At 34.1% G+C, this 14,766-nt stretch overlaps 1 protein-coding gene across 5 annotated transcripts in view; it reads left to right on the top strand.

Annotated features, from left to right (window-relative positions):
- Positions 1–14,766, top strand: part of ELMO1 (engulfment and cell motility 1) — a 517,404-nt gene that overhangs the window by 177,455 nt on the left and 325,183 nt on the right. For all 5 annotated transcript variants that reach the window (XM_004676859.2, XM_012720936.1, XM_012720934.1 and 2 more), the window contains exons 7-8: positions 2,350–2,385; positions 8,942–9,041. In XM_004676859.2, coding sequence (XP_004676916.1) covers positions 2,350–2,385; positions 8,942–9,041 — 136 coding nt within the window. The remainder of the gene's footprint in view (positions 1–2,349; positions 2,386–8,941; positions 9,042–14,766) is intronic.

Here is a 14,766-nt window from a genome sequence, read left to right as displayed (position 1 = left end):
GACATGGATTGTTAGCTCTAACTCATGGTCTTGTTTCTGAGGCAACGATATCTCTTATAAGCACGGCTATTCTGGAAGGTCCAGGCCAGGCCAAACTATTCAATACTCAATGTCAACAGTTAAGCCCAAGTCATGTTGTGAATATCCTGCACTTCACCTCAGACAGAGGCTTCCAGAGCCACAGAGGAACAAGCTGCTTTCTCCAGCTAAGCCAAAAATGCTCTGTGTGGTCTGTTCTGACTCGGGGCAATCCCTGAAGGCTGCTTGACTGATCTTCCCAGCTCCCTAAGCATGCTTTTCTGGAGCCCTGCACTCAGCTGAGTGTAAGGAGTTCCAACTGGAATAGCCCTTATGGGGCCTGCCAGAAATTTGCATCACAAGTATCAAAGGGGCCAAACTTCTGGGGCTTTGTAGGGCTGTATGGCAGAAAATTCCTTAAACTAGGTCTTGGTCCTCCTTATCCCTCTTTGCTTTGTCTAAGAGTCTTTGTCCTTCACTTTGGTAATGGAAATGAGAATGTGTCACAGCCTGTTAAAAGAAAAGACTACCTTCTGCTAAGGAAAAGAATTCCATGATTTGGGAGAGGTGGTAGCTCTCTAGAACATTAGCTTTCCCAGCATCACATGTTGTGGTGGTCAAGTTTTTTTAAAGTAAAGAATATGCACACAAACCTACATACATGCATATAATGGAGAGATATAGGGAAGGAGAGAGAGAGAGGAGGGTGAGAAAAAGGGGAGAGGGAGATGAAAGAGAGAAAAGGAGTTCACCTTAGTTAAGAAAACATATCACAACAATTTTTCCCCTTCTGGTTCTGCTTAATCTGAAGCCAACATGAGCAAGTTGAGAAGTAGAGAACACTGTGATTTAGCCCTGAATAAACTTTGAACTCTTGTCAAGGAGAACCTTCCATGATAGGGTATGCTGTAGTGGGTGTTCAGATGCCAGGCCAGAAAACTATTTTGAAAAGTTGCACTGTCTACTTTACACACCCACCACACCCACCTACCCACCCAATATCACATATCACAATATTTATTTTGTGACATTTCTGCTAAAACTGACATAAAACTCAAAGATAAACTGAGGCATATTAAAATTTGAGTTTGCTTGAGAAAAACTCAGCTTGAATTGCTGAATGCCAAATGCTCTGCAGACAGGAACAGAGGGAAGTAATGTAGAAAAGAGGCAGAAGCAGAGCAAAGAAATTATTTCATCAGATACAGCTGGAAGCTTAGTTGGCTATTTATATAGATTGGATGTACTTAAGTTTTGACTGAATAACTGTGTGATATTTACAGGTTCAGGTTTTGTTTCTTCGATAGGCTACTAAGGCCTTTAAGCCACCTCAGGCTAACAGTCTCCTTGTTTATTGTAACAGCTCCAAACTTAACAGAATCATCGCAAGATCAGGTTTCACCAGTTGTCCCAGTTGTGTCCTTTACTAAAAAAGACTAATTCAAGATAGCACATTGCTCCCAGTTGTCCCATCTTTCTCTAATGTCTTTCACACTGATTCTATGTTATATCTAATTCCTTTTCTTTCATGACTTCTTGTGATGATAGGTCTGCCACTATGTAGAATATCCTCCAATTTAGGTTTGTTTTCATTAAAGGTACTCTTCAAGGAAATAGAAAGGTATGACTCTCATACAGATATAAAAATGAACATACATTAAAAGAATTCATTTTCCTCCTATAATATGAGGAAAGCAGGAGGTATTATAGCCATTTTAATGGAAAAATTAAAGAACACAATTTCATATGGAGCAAAGGAATGAGAGAGGAATTGCAAATAGAGACAAAACTGATTTTCTACCTGCAGGATAATAATATATACACATTCATAATTTACCTAGAACTTAGAGACAAGGACTGGAATCCTATCACCCAGGAGACTATAGTATGTGTGTATACTCTCTCTCTCTCTCTCTCTCTATATATATATATATATATGTATGTATGTATGTATGTATAGTATCCATATAGTTTTCATCTAAAGACAACATTCTTTAAACTCTTATCAAACATTATTTCATTATAGATTGATATTTTGATATTATAGCTTCTTGGCTGCAATGTTACAGATGATCCAAATGAAGTATTTTGTTGTCTTTGCATTTAAGTAAATATAATTGGTTTGTTACTTGTCTTTTGATTATCTCTTGTCATTAGAGATCACCAATAGCCAATTTTTCCCCTTGAATATTTTGAAATGAGTAGTTTCTTTACTTCATGGCAGTAAAATATACCCATATCTGTTTATGAACTTTGAATTATGTTCTTTTCATAAAAAATCATTGTCTTCAGACATGCCCTTCTTAATTTGTTTGTTTTTAAATTTTGCAGACGATACCAGAAGTTGCAGAAGATCATGAAGCCTTGGTAAGACTTTATAATCAGTTGATACAGATGATGTAATACTTCCTTCTTTTTTGCATAATTGAACCGTACTCTCTAATTTTATGACTGTGCTTCTAGATACTCTGAGTGATTTTTAAAACTTTTTATTTGAAGTTCTTATAAACAGCTTCTTAAAACAACGTATTTCTCTTTTATTTTTACTTTGTACTAGAAAGGGCATTTTTTGTTTGTAACCACAAAAGGATCACATCAGGATTGCTACCCTTCTTCTGTAGCAAGGCTAGGCATAATTTTATATATTACTTTAAACAAAGACTTTCTTTTTTGTGGCCTATGTGATGTTCAAAGTTAAAGTCTTTTATTTTCTTCAGTGACTAAGGAAGAAAAGATCTACAATAACAAATATTTAGGGTAGAACTATGAATGACAATTATATAGCTTGAGTCTGAGAGTGCTCAATCACCTGTATATTAAGTGAATGACATAATAATTGTGTTTAGAGATTTCAGATGTCTTTCTAAGAGTTTTCTCTCTTCAGTACTATTCTTACCAAATTAACTGGGTTAGTACAAATAAGGTTTAACAACTTTTCTACAGAAGTTGTTCTGTACAGATTTCCTTTTGCAAAGTTGGTAAGCAGATCATTTTATCTTGAGAAGGAAGACTGAGTAACATCTGATGTGTACCTTACTTTTAAACCCTCAGGAAAAAACCTTCAAGTATGGCACTAGTCTGAAATTTCTCCTCCTCATTGACCTAGTATTTCCACACAGATAAAGCGTGAGTTGCAGAAATTCTACAGTGACTAAATTCTAATGAAGCAGAAAGCAATATTTATTTTTTAGAGTAAAACTTCTTAAATCTTATTTTCATATACATTTTATACATTACCAATTAATAATAGTAGACTCCATCTGTAGTGATCGTTTACTCTGTCCTGGGCCCTGTCTCAGTGTTTATATTAATTATCTCTAATTCACACATATCTACTGCACAAGATCCATAAAATTAGCAAATTTCCTTGATTCAGAAGTTAAAGTCAGATGATGGTTCTGGGATTCAAACTATTTTTTTTTTCTGTCAACCTCATGCAATAAGCTTGTGCAAAAGAAGAATTTGAGCCCCTGAAGGCTAAGCCATTCTAAAATTTGTCCGACAGTAATTTCAATCTCTTGGTATTTTGGGATGTCGAAGCATTTAACTGTTTTGGGGGCACTGTTTGTTCAGGAGCTTCCTGGAGGGTTGGTAGAGACATTGTTATATCTACTTCTGCTTCCCCTTTCCATTTTTCCGTTGAAGAAGCATCAGATTTCCCTCCTGGTCTAGAGGTTTTCTGTGCCCAGTCCTGTTTCCTACATCTTTATCTTTCACAAGCACAACCCTACCCCTCTCTCCTTAATAAAACTTGTAATTACCTAACTCCATGTCTGCATTAGCTCTTAGGGGGCTTCACAGACACACTGAAGCTGACTCATGATGAAATGGAAAATTAATAGATAACCATATCCTTTAAAAAAATCAAATTAATTATCAAAATCCTCCACACATTGAAAACTGGCTATACTAGTCTGTCATTCACATATAGAAGAAACACTAGATTTACACATATACTTTGAGAAAATAGAAAAGGGAGAACAGTTACCAATTACATGAGGTCAATATCACTCTGATACCAAAACATGACAAAGGCAATATAGTTAATGAAAACTGTACATCAATTCCCTTAATGAACAGAGGTGCAAGAATTACAACATATTAACAAATAAATATAATTAATATACAAAAAGAAAAATTTCTATTTAAATTTCTATTTATAAACTAATTAAATCATAGGGATATAAAGTAAATCACAGTGACGGGTTAATAATGCTCTATTGTATGTGTGAAAGTTGCTAAGTGAGTAGACTTAAAATATCTCATTATGAAGGAAAAATATGGTAACTGTATATTGTGATGGGAGTTAATTAATTTAATTGTGGTGATCATTAAGCAATATATATATAGATACCAAATCATTATGTTGTACACTTAACACTAATATGTCAACTATCTGAAGGATATTTATCAGTAAATGTTTATATAGAAATGGTTAATGTTTGAAAAGAAGTTACTGTATTCAACATTTACAAAACATAGGAGAAAACATAAGACAAAAAGTTTTCTTAATTAATACAAAAAAAGCATTTCACAAAATTCAACATCCACTCATAAAAATTTTTCAGCAGTGTAAGAATAGAAACAATATACTACCTCCAAAGACCTATCATACTTTATCTTGAAAGACTGAACTCCCCCCAACCCCAATTTTGGGAAAAAGACAAATAAGTTTACTTTTCACACTTTTGTTCAACATTGTACTGGAATATTTAGAGATAGTAATAAGCCAGGAAAGAAATAAAAGATAATGATCAGAAAAGAGGAGGGTAAATCAACTGTAGTCATAGAAAATGTCTGATTACTTATGCAGAAAATTCTCAGGAATCAACAAAGAAACTGCTAGATAATTTAATTTAGCAAGGTTTCAAGGTACAATTTTTCTGTATGAAAAGAAGTATATTTTCTTTTTTTTTCTTTCTTATTAATAACAGCAAGCAAGTTAGTTATTAAGGCTATGTAATATTGATGTAAGGGAATATACAGATCAATTGAAACAGAGTAAAAAGTCCAGAAAGACCCACACGTTTTCAGCCATGGAGCCCAAAACTGTTTGCTGACACAGACATGTTATGATTCAGACAGCTAAGGGAATATCTTAAGGACAATTTAGAGCCAAAGATTTTTAATATAAGTTTTACCATACAGAAAAGAGAATGCATGGAAAACCTCAGAGGACTGAGCAGAACAATATTCATTAACTTTGTAGATGAAAATATATACAGTATATTTTATTGACATCCTTAAAACTGGACTTTATTTGTATTTTTTTCTCCTCTTCTGTATTGGGGGTGGTACTCTAAAGACAATTTCAGAAGTGGTGTTCCTTTATGAAGTTAGCAGCATAGATTTAAATGCTTTAAGATGGGTTCAATGTTTTTGGAAAGAAGATGGTCTCTACTGAGCTTATGAGAAACATTTATTTGAATCATTCCAGCACACATGGTGTGTTGGCTGTGACAGTGTCTCGCGACCAGCATGTAAAGTTTGCAGTTGGTTTAATTTGTGGCAGTTGATACTGTAAAATCTTTAGTTTAGCACTTTATAAAAAACAAAAAAGCCCAACAAATAAAAATGTTTCTGTATGTGCCATGTGGTGCTTTGTATTTGTAGATCTTTTTGCTTTGATCTTCTACACTCATCAATGACTTCTTAGCGCTAACTCATGCTTTGGGGAGTAGAAGTAAATATTTTTGACTTTGATAAAACCTTTTATGGTCACCTCATTTAAAATAAGGTAATTGATCTGAAATACACTAAGATAATATAATAAATGTTATAAATTTTATATTAAAGAATAAATAGTTTTGAGATGAATTATATATATATATTGAAAAAATAATAAAGGCAATAAAGGCAATAACTATCATACATAAATATAATGAAATATAATAAAATTTTAGCATAGCTATCCTTTTTTTCAAGGAGTATGCCATCCAGGAACCAGCCATAATAATTGTGTATGTTATACACACATTATATATAAATACACACATATGTATGTATTATACAATCATACTGCATATGTATGTGTAACATATTTTATCTAAAACAATATGTAGGCATAGTGTAGTTAATGACATATATTATAATATAATATACATGATTTATATAATATGTACATAATATTTTATGTCAATATCTTTCTGTTGAATTGATTGAGGGACCAATATATACATAAAATGTTATTAGATGAGCTAAGAGAGAAGCTTTTCCTATCAGACACCATGATATCAACCATTTATACTGATGAATAATTGCAAAGCACAGAAAGACCCATCTGCAGTCTCAGAATTGGTGCATTAGCTCCATAACAAAGGGGGAGATTCCTGATCCCAAAAGCAACTTGGAGATTGGAAACCAAGTGATATATTCTCTTATTCTCCACCTTTCTTCCTAGGTCTTGAAGCTGCTTTTAGGAGTGTGTAAGCAGAGTTTTGGAAAAACTCCCCAGATATTTACTAAGGCCATTTGACTCTGCCCACTGAGCTGAGAGCATAGTTATTTTACCTTTAGATAATTCCCATAATATAATTTATCTACTGCTTTTAAAACAACTAGTAAAGATGAAGATCATATCTGTCCTTAGCCTCAAGTAACTTCAGGGACTATGAAGAAGTGTTTAATTCTACTACTGTGTGCTTTCCTTTGTCACTGCCTGTTCCTGCTTTTTCATTAGTGATGACATTGAGGCCATTTTATTCACTGTATGGAAGCATGAATGTCATCTTCCAGTGTTACATATATGGGGCTCTCAGCCACTGAGTTTTCTTAGCAGTCAAACTACTAAAAATGTAAATAGCAGCAAATGGTATTGCCTTTCCATTTTTTAATTAAAAAAATTGCTAATACTGTTTACTGCTAAAATGATACATTATTATGTGATAGCATTTTCACACTAATACTAATGCTTACCCAGTCTATTAATAAATCTTACTAATTGCTTTTACTCTTTTACTACCTTGCATGCCCCCCCACTCCTTTTATTTTTCAACTTGACATTGGATTTTTGGATTTTCTTGTGATTCATTGCTTGTAGATAGAGTCCTGGAAATCTCATTTAACTTTTCTTGATACTCATTTTAAATCAATTTCATCTGTCTTTCTACCTGCTGTATTCTTTCCAAATAAGTTTGAGTTTTCTGGTTTGGAATTTTTTTGAGGCATGATCCACTGATGCCACCTAGGGGGCACCTGTAAGAATGGGGTTACTGGTTTGACTGAAACACCCTTAAAAAAACACCAAAGCAGCGACAACAAAAAACCTTTTCAATTTGACCTAAATGGTTTGGCTTTCCTTGCATTTCCCTCTCCCACCCCATGACTCCAAGGACAAAGAATCCTTGATATAATGAAGGCAAATGTTTGAAAATTATGGGCTTTATTTACTTTTTAAAAATATATGTTTGCACAATGATACCAGCCAGCACTCTCTTGCTGCTTTCTACAGCACGCTGCTCCATGGGCTTTTAGTATGGCAGCTGTTTCAGTGCCTCCACCATCCTTGGGGCTAGGTGGCATCACTCCCACCATCATCACGGTTGACCCTATTTTTAATAGGTGAACAAACAGGTATACAATGTTTAGCTCACCCATTTGCTGCTGGAGAGGTACTCCAGAAATTACCCTGGTAGTAAACAGTGCTATCTATTGCTCTTCATCCTGTCCGTTTTCCTGAAGTTTGAATCAATGGTCGTTTCTTGACAGTCACTTTTTCTTTCATAGGTTTTTCCAGTATCATGGCTTCTGAGGTCATGTAGAAGGGTAAAGGTTGTTAATGAAGCAGGGCCAAGGGAACTAGGACTAGCAAGAAGGGAAATAACACCGCTGTTTAAGAAGAAATATGAACCTATTCATTGAAAATGGATGAGAATTACTTTTAACATTTCATGAGCCTTTGTAGAGTAGCAATTGTGGTGTGTGTCAACTCATAGATTAAAAATCTGAACGATCATCTTGATCTTTTGGTTAAAATCAAGTGTAAAAATCTGAACAACCATCTTTATTTTTTCATTAAAAATTAAGCTTAGGTGCAGTTGCATATAGTATTGGAATCCTAATGATCATAATTCAGTGGGCTTGTGGAAAGAATGCTTATCTTGAGAGTATTAAGTTTATTTTGATGATAATTTATAGTAGAGGTAAGTTTCTGTATGATATCAAGAGTCTGTTAAAGTGTTGTCTTGAAAACTCTGAGAACTAAAATAGTGCCTGTTAAAGGTTTTGGAGGAGGCTGTTTTAGAAGTACTTTTACCTGAGCCTGCTTGCTCTGTCTGGACTTCTTATTCACACATAAGACCCTTCCTGCAGTCTTCTGAATTACAGCAAATTTTACAGTCAGTAGTAGTCAGTATCTCTGCAGATAATCCATAAAGTCTGTTACTGAAAGATAAAATGTTGACCTGTGTAACATAGACATAAATATGCTTATTTATGTATGTATTTATATTCATGTGTTTATGTATGTGCACTCATCCAAACACACACACACACACACACAGAGTGAGAGAGAGAGATCACTTGACTCTTTTACATCTTAATTGATGTATTTGTGATTGTCCTTATTGGATATCCACGGATAATAAAAGAAATAGTCCTGTGGCTAAATAGATATTACTGTCTTGTTTTCAGCAGAGAGTTGCAGAGAGAGATTAATGAATTGCCTATTAGGACATGGATTCCCAGAGGAGAGTCTATGTGTGCTTAGCTTTGTCCACCTGAAGACCCAGGTCTCTCCCACTAAATCTTCCTGACTCCTTCCCATTGACTCACATTTGTGAGGAGTGATCTCTGGCTTGGCTGCTTATCTCAATGAACTTTGACAATTCTTGTATTAATTTTTCTAAAGCTTTCTTACATTTTATTTTCTTGTGTTCAAATTTGTTTTTTATCCATCGCTATCACCCCTTCCTGTGTTTTCCAGCTTTGGAGAAATGTTGTCCTTCACCCTGACGGCCTTTGTTGAGCTGATGGACCATGGCATTGTGTCCTGGGATACATTTTCAGTGGCATTCATTAAGAAGGTATTGAAGATTGTTCTTCCCTGTTCTTAAATTATTCGCTTCTTTCAGAGATCCTTATCTCTGCTTTAAAATATGCTATTGTTATATCCTTCAGCAATTTGTGTTAAAAGGTAGGCATAGTTTTGATACTATTATCTTTGTGGGGACCAGAGAGCCTAAATTCTATATAAAAATGATTCTTTCTCCCCAGGATCACCAGGGGTTGTATGTGAGAACACATTGTCAAAGGAGATGGAGGTGATATATTGCTAAGGCAATAGAGGAGTTGTCTGTCTGGACTCCTGTGCACAGATACCTATTCCTGAAAGATAATGCTGACCTGTGTAACATAGAAATGAATATGCTTATTTATGCATATATTTGTATTTATTTATATTTACGTATTGGTCTCAAGACCTATCTGAAGTTCCTAATGGCCTTTCAGAACCTTCTGTCCTCAACCTGGAGTTCAGAAAAAGGAGTAGAAGCCAGCATATACTAAGTCCCCAAATGCCTGGGGTTGAAGCAGGGATAAAAGAAAGGAGGCATGTGTAGGTCTATGCCTCTTAGGCAGAATAAGTCTGCTTACTTGATGTCATGGTGTAGTATCTCTGAGATCAGTGAGTTCCATTCACCCTTCTTTCTCTAGGAAGAAGATAATTAAGCGATGAACAAAAGTGACTCTGGTGTGGGGAGAAAAGGCAAAAGAGTTCACAATTCCCTAATAAAATGTATCTGTAAACTTAACACTTCTCTTTCTTCTTTTCTAACAAAAAATAAGTAGCCCTGAATTTATCACTGTTGAATACAGTATCAAATCATGGACTATTGTTATTTACAGATTTATTAACTTGTTTTTCCTCTCTTTGTATTTGTGAAATGTTTTAACTTTATTGGCATTTTTCTTTCCACCAGTGTATTGGGCAATTCAAACATTTATTTTATAACTATAGATTCCTGGGAAGGGTTACATAGAACAGAATGTCAGAGAACCCGTCCAAAATTTGGAAGATCAAAGCAAAATTCAATAGAAGTTACTTGAATTTTTAAACCTTTGATTTTGTGTTAATGATTAGATTAAATAAAAAGGTGCAAAAGTTAGTACAGAATGTTCCCTTCATGCAAATTCCCATATTGCTAACGTTAGGCATAACAGTGATATATTGTCAAAACTAAGAAATTAACAGTGGTGCAATAATTACTTCACCAGTTTTCCAATCATGTTCTTTCTTTGGATCCCAAATCCCACAGTGCATTTAGTTGTCATGTCACTTAGTGTCCTCCACTCTGATAGTTCTCAATTCTTCCATGGTATTCATGACTTTGATAATTTTAAATTGTACTGGCTAGTTACTTCACAGAGTGTCCCTTAATTTGGATTTGTATGATGTTTCCTTTATGATTAAATGAAGATTATACATTTTTTATAATGCTGGAGAAGTAATGCTGTGGTCTTCCCAGCATATCATATATGATGTTAATATGTCTTCTTTATGGTGAAACTGTCTTTAATTATACAGTTGAGATGTTGGCTGCTGGTTATTCTTACTGTGAAGTGACTAATAAACCTTTCAAAGTTAATTAGAATCTTGGGGGAGATACTAGCTTCATTTGAAGAAAATGGGAAGCCCGTTAATCTAGAATTGAAGCAACGAGCATACTTCTGTGATAGTTTTGTTCATTTGACTGGCTTTGCCAATAGATCATGAACTCCAGCCATGACACTTTGGTTTTCTTCATGAATATCCTCAAGGTCAGGTACAAAGTGAGACCACAGTACATTTTTGTGAAATGAAAGATTATTTGCTTGAGAAGCATTTAAAAAAAATTTAGAGCATGAAGAAGAGAAAGGATATAGTAGCAGTGTATCTAATTATATTTCAAAGAAAATTTCATTTATGAGTGGGAAAGGATTACAGTTTTCTTTAAGTGATGTGAGAAGTGATGATAGAGAATAACAATAAATTAATCTTCCAACTACTTAAGAAAATGATTTTTATTCATTGAAATTAAATTTAAAAACCACGGTAAATTTAAGGAAGCAGAAATTAACAGTCTTGGCAGTACAAATTTAAACATTGAAGTATTTTACAAAAGGCAATATGTTCTATATAATTTCTTATATTCATTCTTAATCATTCTATGTGATTACAAAGCCATTTTCAAATAATCATATTTTAATCCATAGTTTTTATCAGGTTAACCTTTTTTATTCCTTAGCTGGACCAGCTTTAGTACTTTGACAATCCAGGAGTTATAGGCAGGCAAGTGTCTTTTAAATGGAGCTTTATCTCCACAAAAATCAAATTGAAAATGATCAGACAAAAGATGTTTATGTCTGTGGTTCAAACTTGGCTCTCTATTAATGCGAAATTCCTACCACTTTGGGGCAATAATTTTCCCCATCACCCCTGTCTTCTCTATTATTTTATCTGTTTTCTTGTCTAGATAATTGACAAATATATCTGCAATAAATCACATCATTTCATAAACACCCTGAGACTGGGAATCTCTTGATGCCAGTATATAGAATAGTGCTGTTGCTTTTTAAGGACTAGGCTATTTAGGAAAAAGGTAGGAAGACTCAGAGAAGAAAGCATGGGGGTAAACCAGGAACTTCCCAGGTTAGGAATTGTTTTTCTCCAAGACAAGAATAATGACAGTACCTTTTTAGAAGAACGTTTCATACAAATACTCTTGAAACCTTCTTCATGAGAACATTGCTTTGCAGTGTTTTAAGTACCTGGACAAATATCACACTATTTCAGTATAGAGATCCAGTAATGTTTGCCTATTAAGAACTTGAGAGATTTATGAGCCTTTTCTGGCCAGGATAATTTAAAATATGGGAGTGGAAATCCATGCTCTCCATGGTTTTTTTGGTTCTGATTAATGTCGGGCAAGTTTAAGATTTCATTAAGAAATGTTTATTATTTTAATAATTTGTATCATTAATTCATGTACTGGAATGTTATTTAACTGCCTAAAATGTAACAAATATTCATCTGTTTTGTTTAAGTACATTTTTAAATGATGGCAGTATATGGAGGTAACATATAATTATTACTAGTATGTATTAGTTATGCAATTATTACTAACTTCTCTCAAGTTTTCTTCCTTATGACAGGATTGAGGACAGGTTTAGGAAAGAAGGTTCTGAAAAGCCAGTAGGAACTCTACTTAGGTCTTGAGACCAATGTATAAACATAAATATATACATAAATAAGCATATTCATTTCTGTGTTACACAGGTCAGCATTTTATCTTCCATGAATAGGCCTTTTATGCACAGGAATCCATACAGACAATTCCTCTATTGTTTCAGCAATGTTTTACCTCCATTTCTTTTGGCAATGTGTTCTCACATAGATTCCCCAGTAATCCTGATCCTGATAGGGAGAAAAAGTCAATTTCATAGAATTTAGGCTTTCTGGTCCTCACATACATAAAACTATCATGGGCTTGCTTTCCAGAAGCTAGTATTTGGCTGGTTTAGTCTAGGTCATTTGTGTGGGCTGAAGTGCAGTAGTGGCATGAGGATAAATTTAAAGGCAAAGGAAGTCATTATTAATCTTTTGGGAAATGAAAGAAATGAAAATTTAACCAATTTTTAACATCCCATTGTTGTACTAACATCTGTACTTTTTAAAGTAGACGTAGAAAATAACATTTGTACATCCATGAATAAGGGGCACAGTCATTACATTTACTGAATCAACCTTGATGCCATGGTTATTAGTTCATTAGGTGAAAATATTGGGCCATTTAAATGTCTGTTGAAAACCAGACAAATAAAGGCAAAAGACAGAAGTTAGTTTAAAAAAAAAAAAAAAAAACTTGTTCCTCCTCCAAAATTATACTGAGGATTATAAAGGGTGGTGTGCCTGCCCTCTGCCAACTAGGTACTTAGCTAAGTGTTATACAAAAAAATACTACATAGGCCACCTACATTAGGCTTGCTGAAATTATGGGTTTCATGTGTCAAGGAAGACGTGAATTAATTTACAAAAGATGAATATTAAAGAATACTTGATGAAGGTAAAGGATCAGTTTCACCAAGTGAAACTATATAGATTAAGCAAATGGAAATGAAATATGTGAGTAGAACACAGATATGTCTGAATTAGCGCAAAGATCTCTGACTATTTTTCCACACCTGAGCAAGCCCTTTGGAAGCAGGTAAGAGTTAATAATTTGTGTATAACTTTAAAAGTTGTAAAAAAACAAAAAGAGTATATTTATTTCATATCAGAAAACAATTCAGAGTGCTTATTGAATATTTTGAGAAAGGAAATTGCTAAAAGGGTATTTATATAAATAGAGCATAAATACAAGGTAAATTCTATCTTGAACATAGAGGACATTGTTTTAATAATCCAGGAATGAGTTGAACCAGTAGGTCAGTGTTTCACATATACAGCTAAATTTGTATCACAATGTTAGAAAATAAGGAACTGGGGGTAATATTCACTAGTGACCATGGCAAGCTTGACAAAAGTGATAATCAAAAAGGAAGATTAAGGAAGATTAAGAAAACAATGATTGGTTTTCATCTTCATTTAATGTTTGGCTTTGTTGGGATATCTAAATGGAACTATACATTTGAGTCCCAAGAATAAACATTTAACATACTCCATAGTAAATACCTCTTATTTATCTGTCTCTACTACACTACAAGGTCCATGAAGTAAAAAAAAAATATGTGGGTTTTGCTTATCTTCTATTTCCATATTCTAGGATAGTGTGAACGTGTTTTTTTTTTTTTTTTGCCCTTAATCATTAAATCAATATCAATCAAAATTACTAGAATGAATAAAAAGGGGAATAAAAACTTTGGATTGTGGAGGGATTTTGATAGCAGGCTCTTGTGTGGAAGATTTTCTATGGAATCTTATATTTACATTCAAATTTATTAAATGGACACAAGAAAGGGAACATGGAAGAAGGAGAGAACTCATGAAGAGAAAATTAGAAGTATTGTCAGTGACTTAGAGGTTTAAATTAAGTGTTAAGCTATGAGCACAGTATGAGCATAATTGCATTTTTGTCAGAGAAAGATGGCCTGAGAAAAAGAAAGGTGATCTTAGCATAGTAGATTTGACAGAGTAAAACAGACTGTGAAGATTAAGGCAATAGCTTGCCAAGGACAGTAAACATGTTGTAGGAAGTATATTAACCATCAAAGGAACTAAAGTAGCCTTTGGAGAATCTTAAAATTCTCGTACTTTCTTATAGTTTGTATTTTAAAGTAATAGCTTTCTGGAGTATAAAATCATAATGTTACTATACTAGCTCATGCCATTTATTATTGGCCCTCTGAGATCTAGATGTATATGAGGGCAGGAAGGGTTTTGTATCTGTAGCCCTTCCCCAGGGAATCAATGCTTAGAAATAGTTAAGATGATAACTGACAGTTGCCTTCCCCAGGGACTCAATGCTTAGAAATAGTTAAGATGATAACTGACAGTTGCCATGAATGCCTTTATGCTTTATTTTGTGCAAGATGGAATGGAAACAAGGGGTCCATGGGGCAGCAGTAAAGGAGAAATTAGTGTTGACAGAAGAAGCAAGTGTTCATTTGTCATGAAACCAAATTATTTAGTTTTTAAGAAAGCAGGTACTTATGTTGATAAAATAACAAGCTTTTAGCATGAGTTGTCAACAGGCAGTAATAACTTTCATGAAACCTCTAAAATAAATCCTTTATGGTACCCATGTGCTTGGATTAATGATCCATTATTCTAAC

The sequence above is a fragment of the Condylura cristata genome, unplaced genomic scaffold (assembly GCF_000260355.1).
Source record: "Condylura cristata isolate star-nosed mole 26May11 unplaced genomic scaffold, ConCri1.0 scaffold00005, whole genome shotgun sequence".
Lineage (NCBI taxonomy): Eukaryota > Metazoa > Chordata > Mammalia > Eulipotyphla > Talpidae > Condylura > Condylura cristata.
This window is presented reverse-complemented; position numbering and strand designations above follow the sequence as displayed.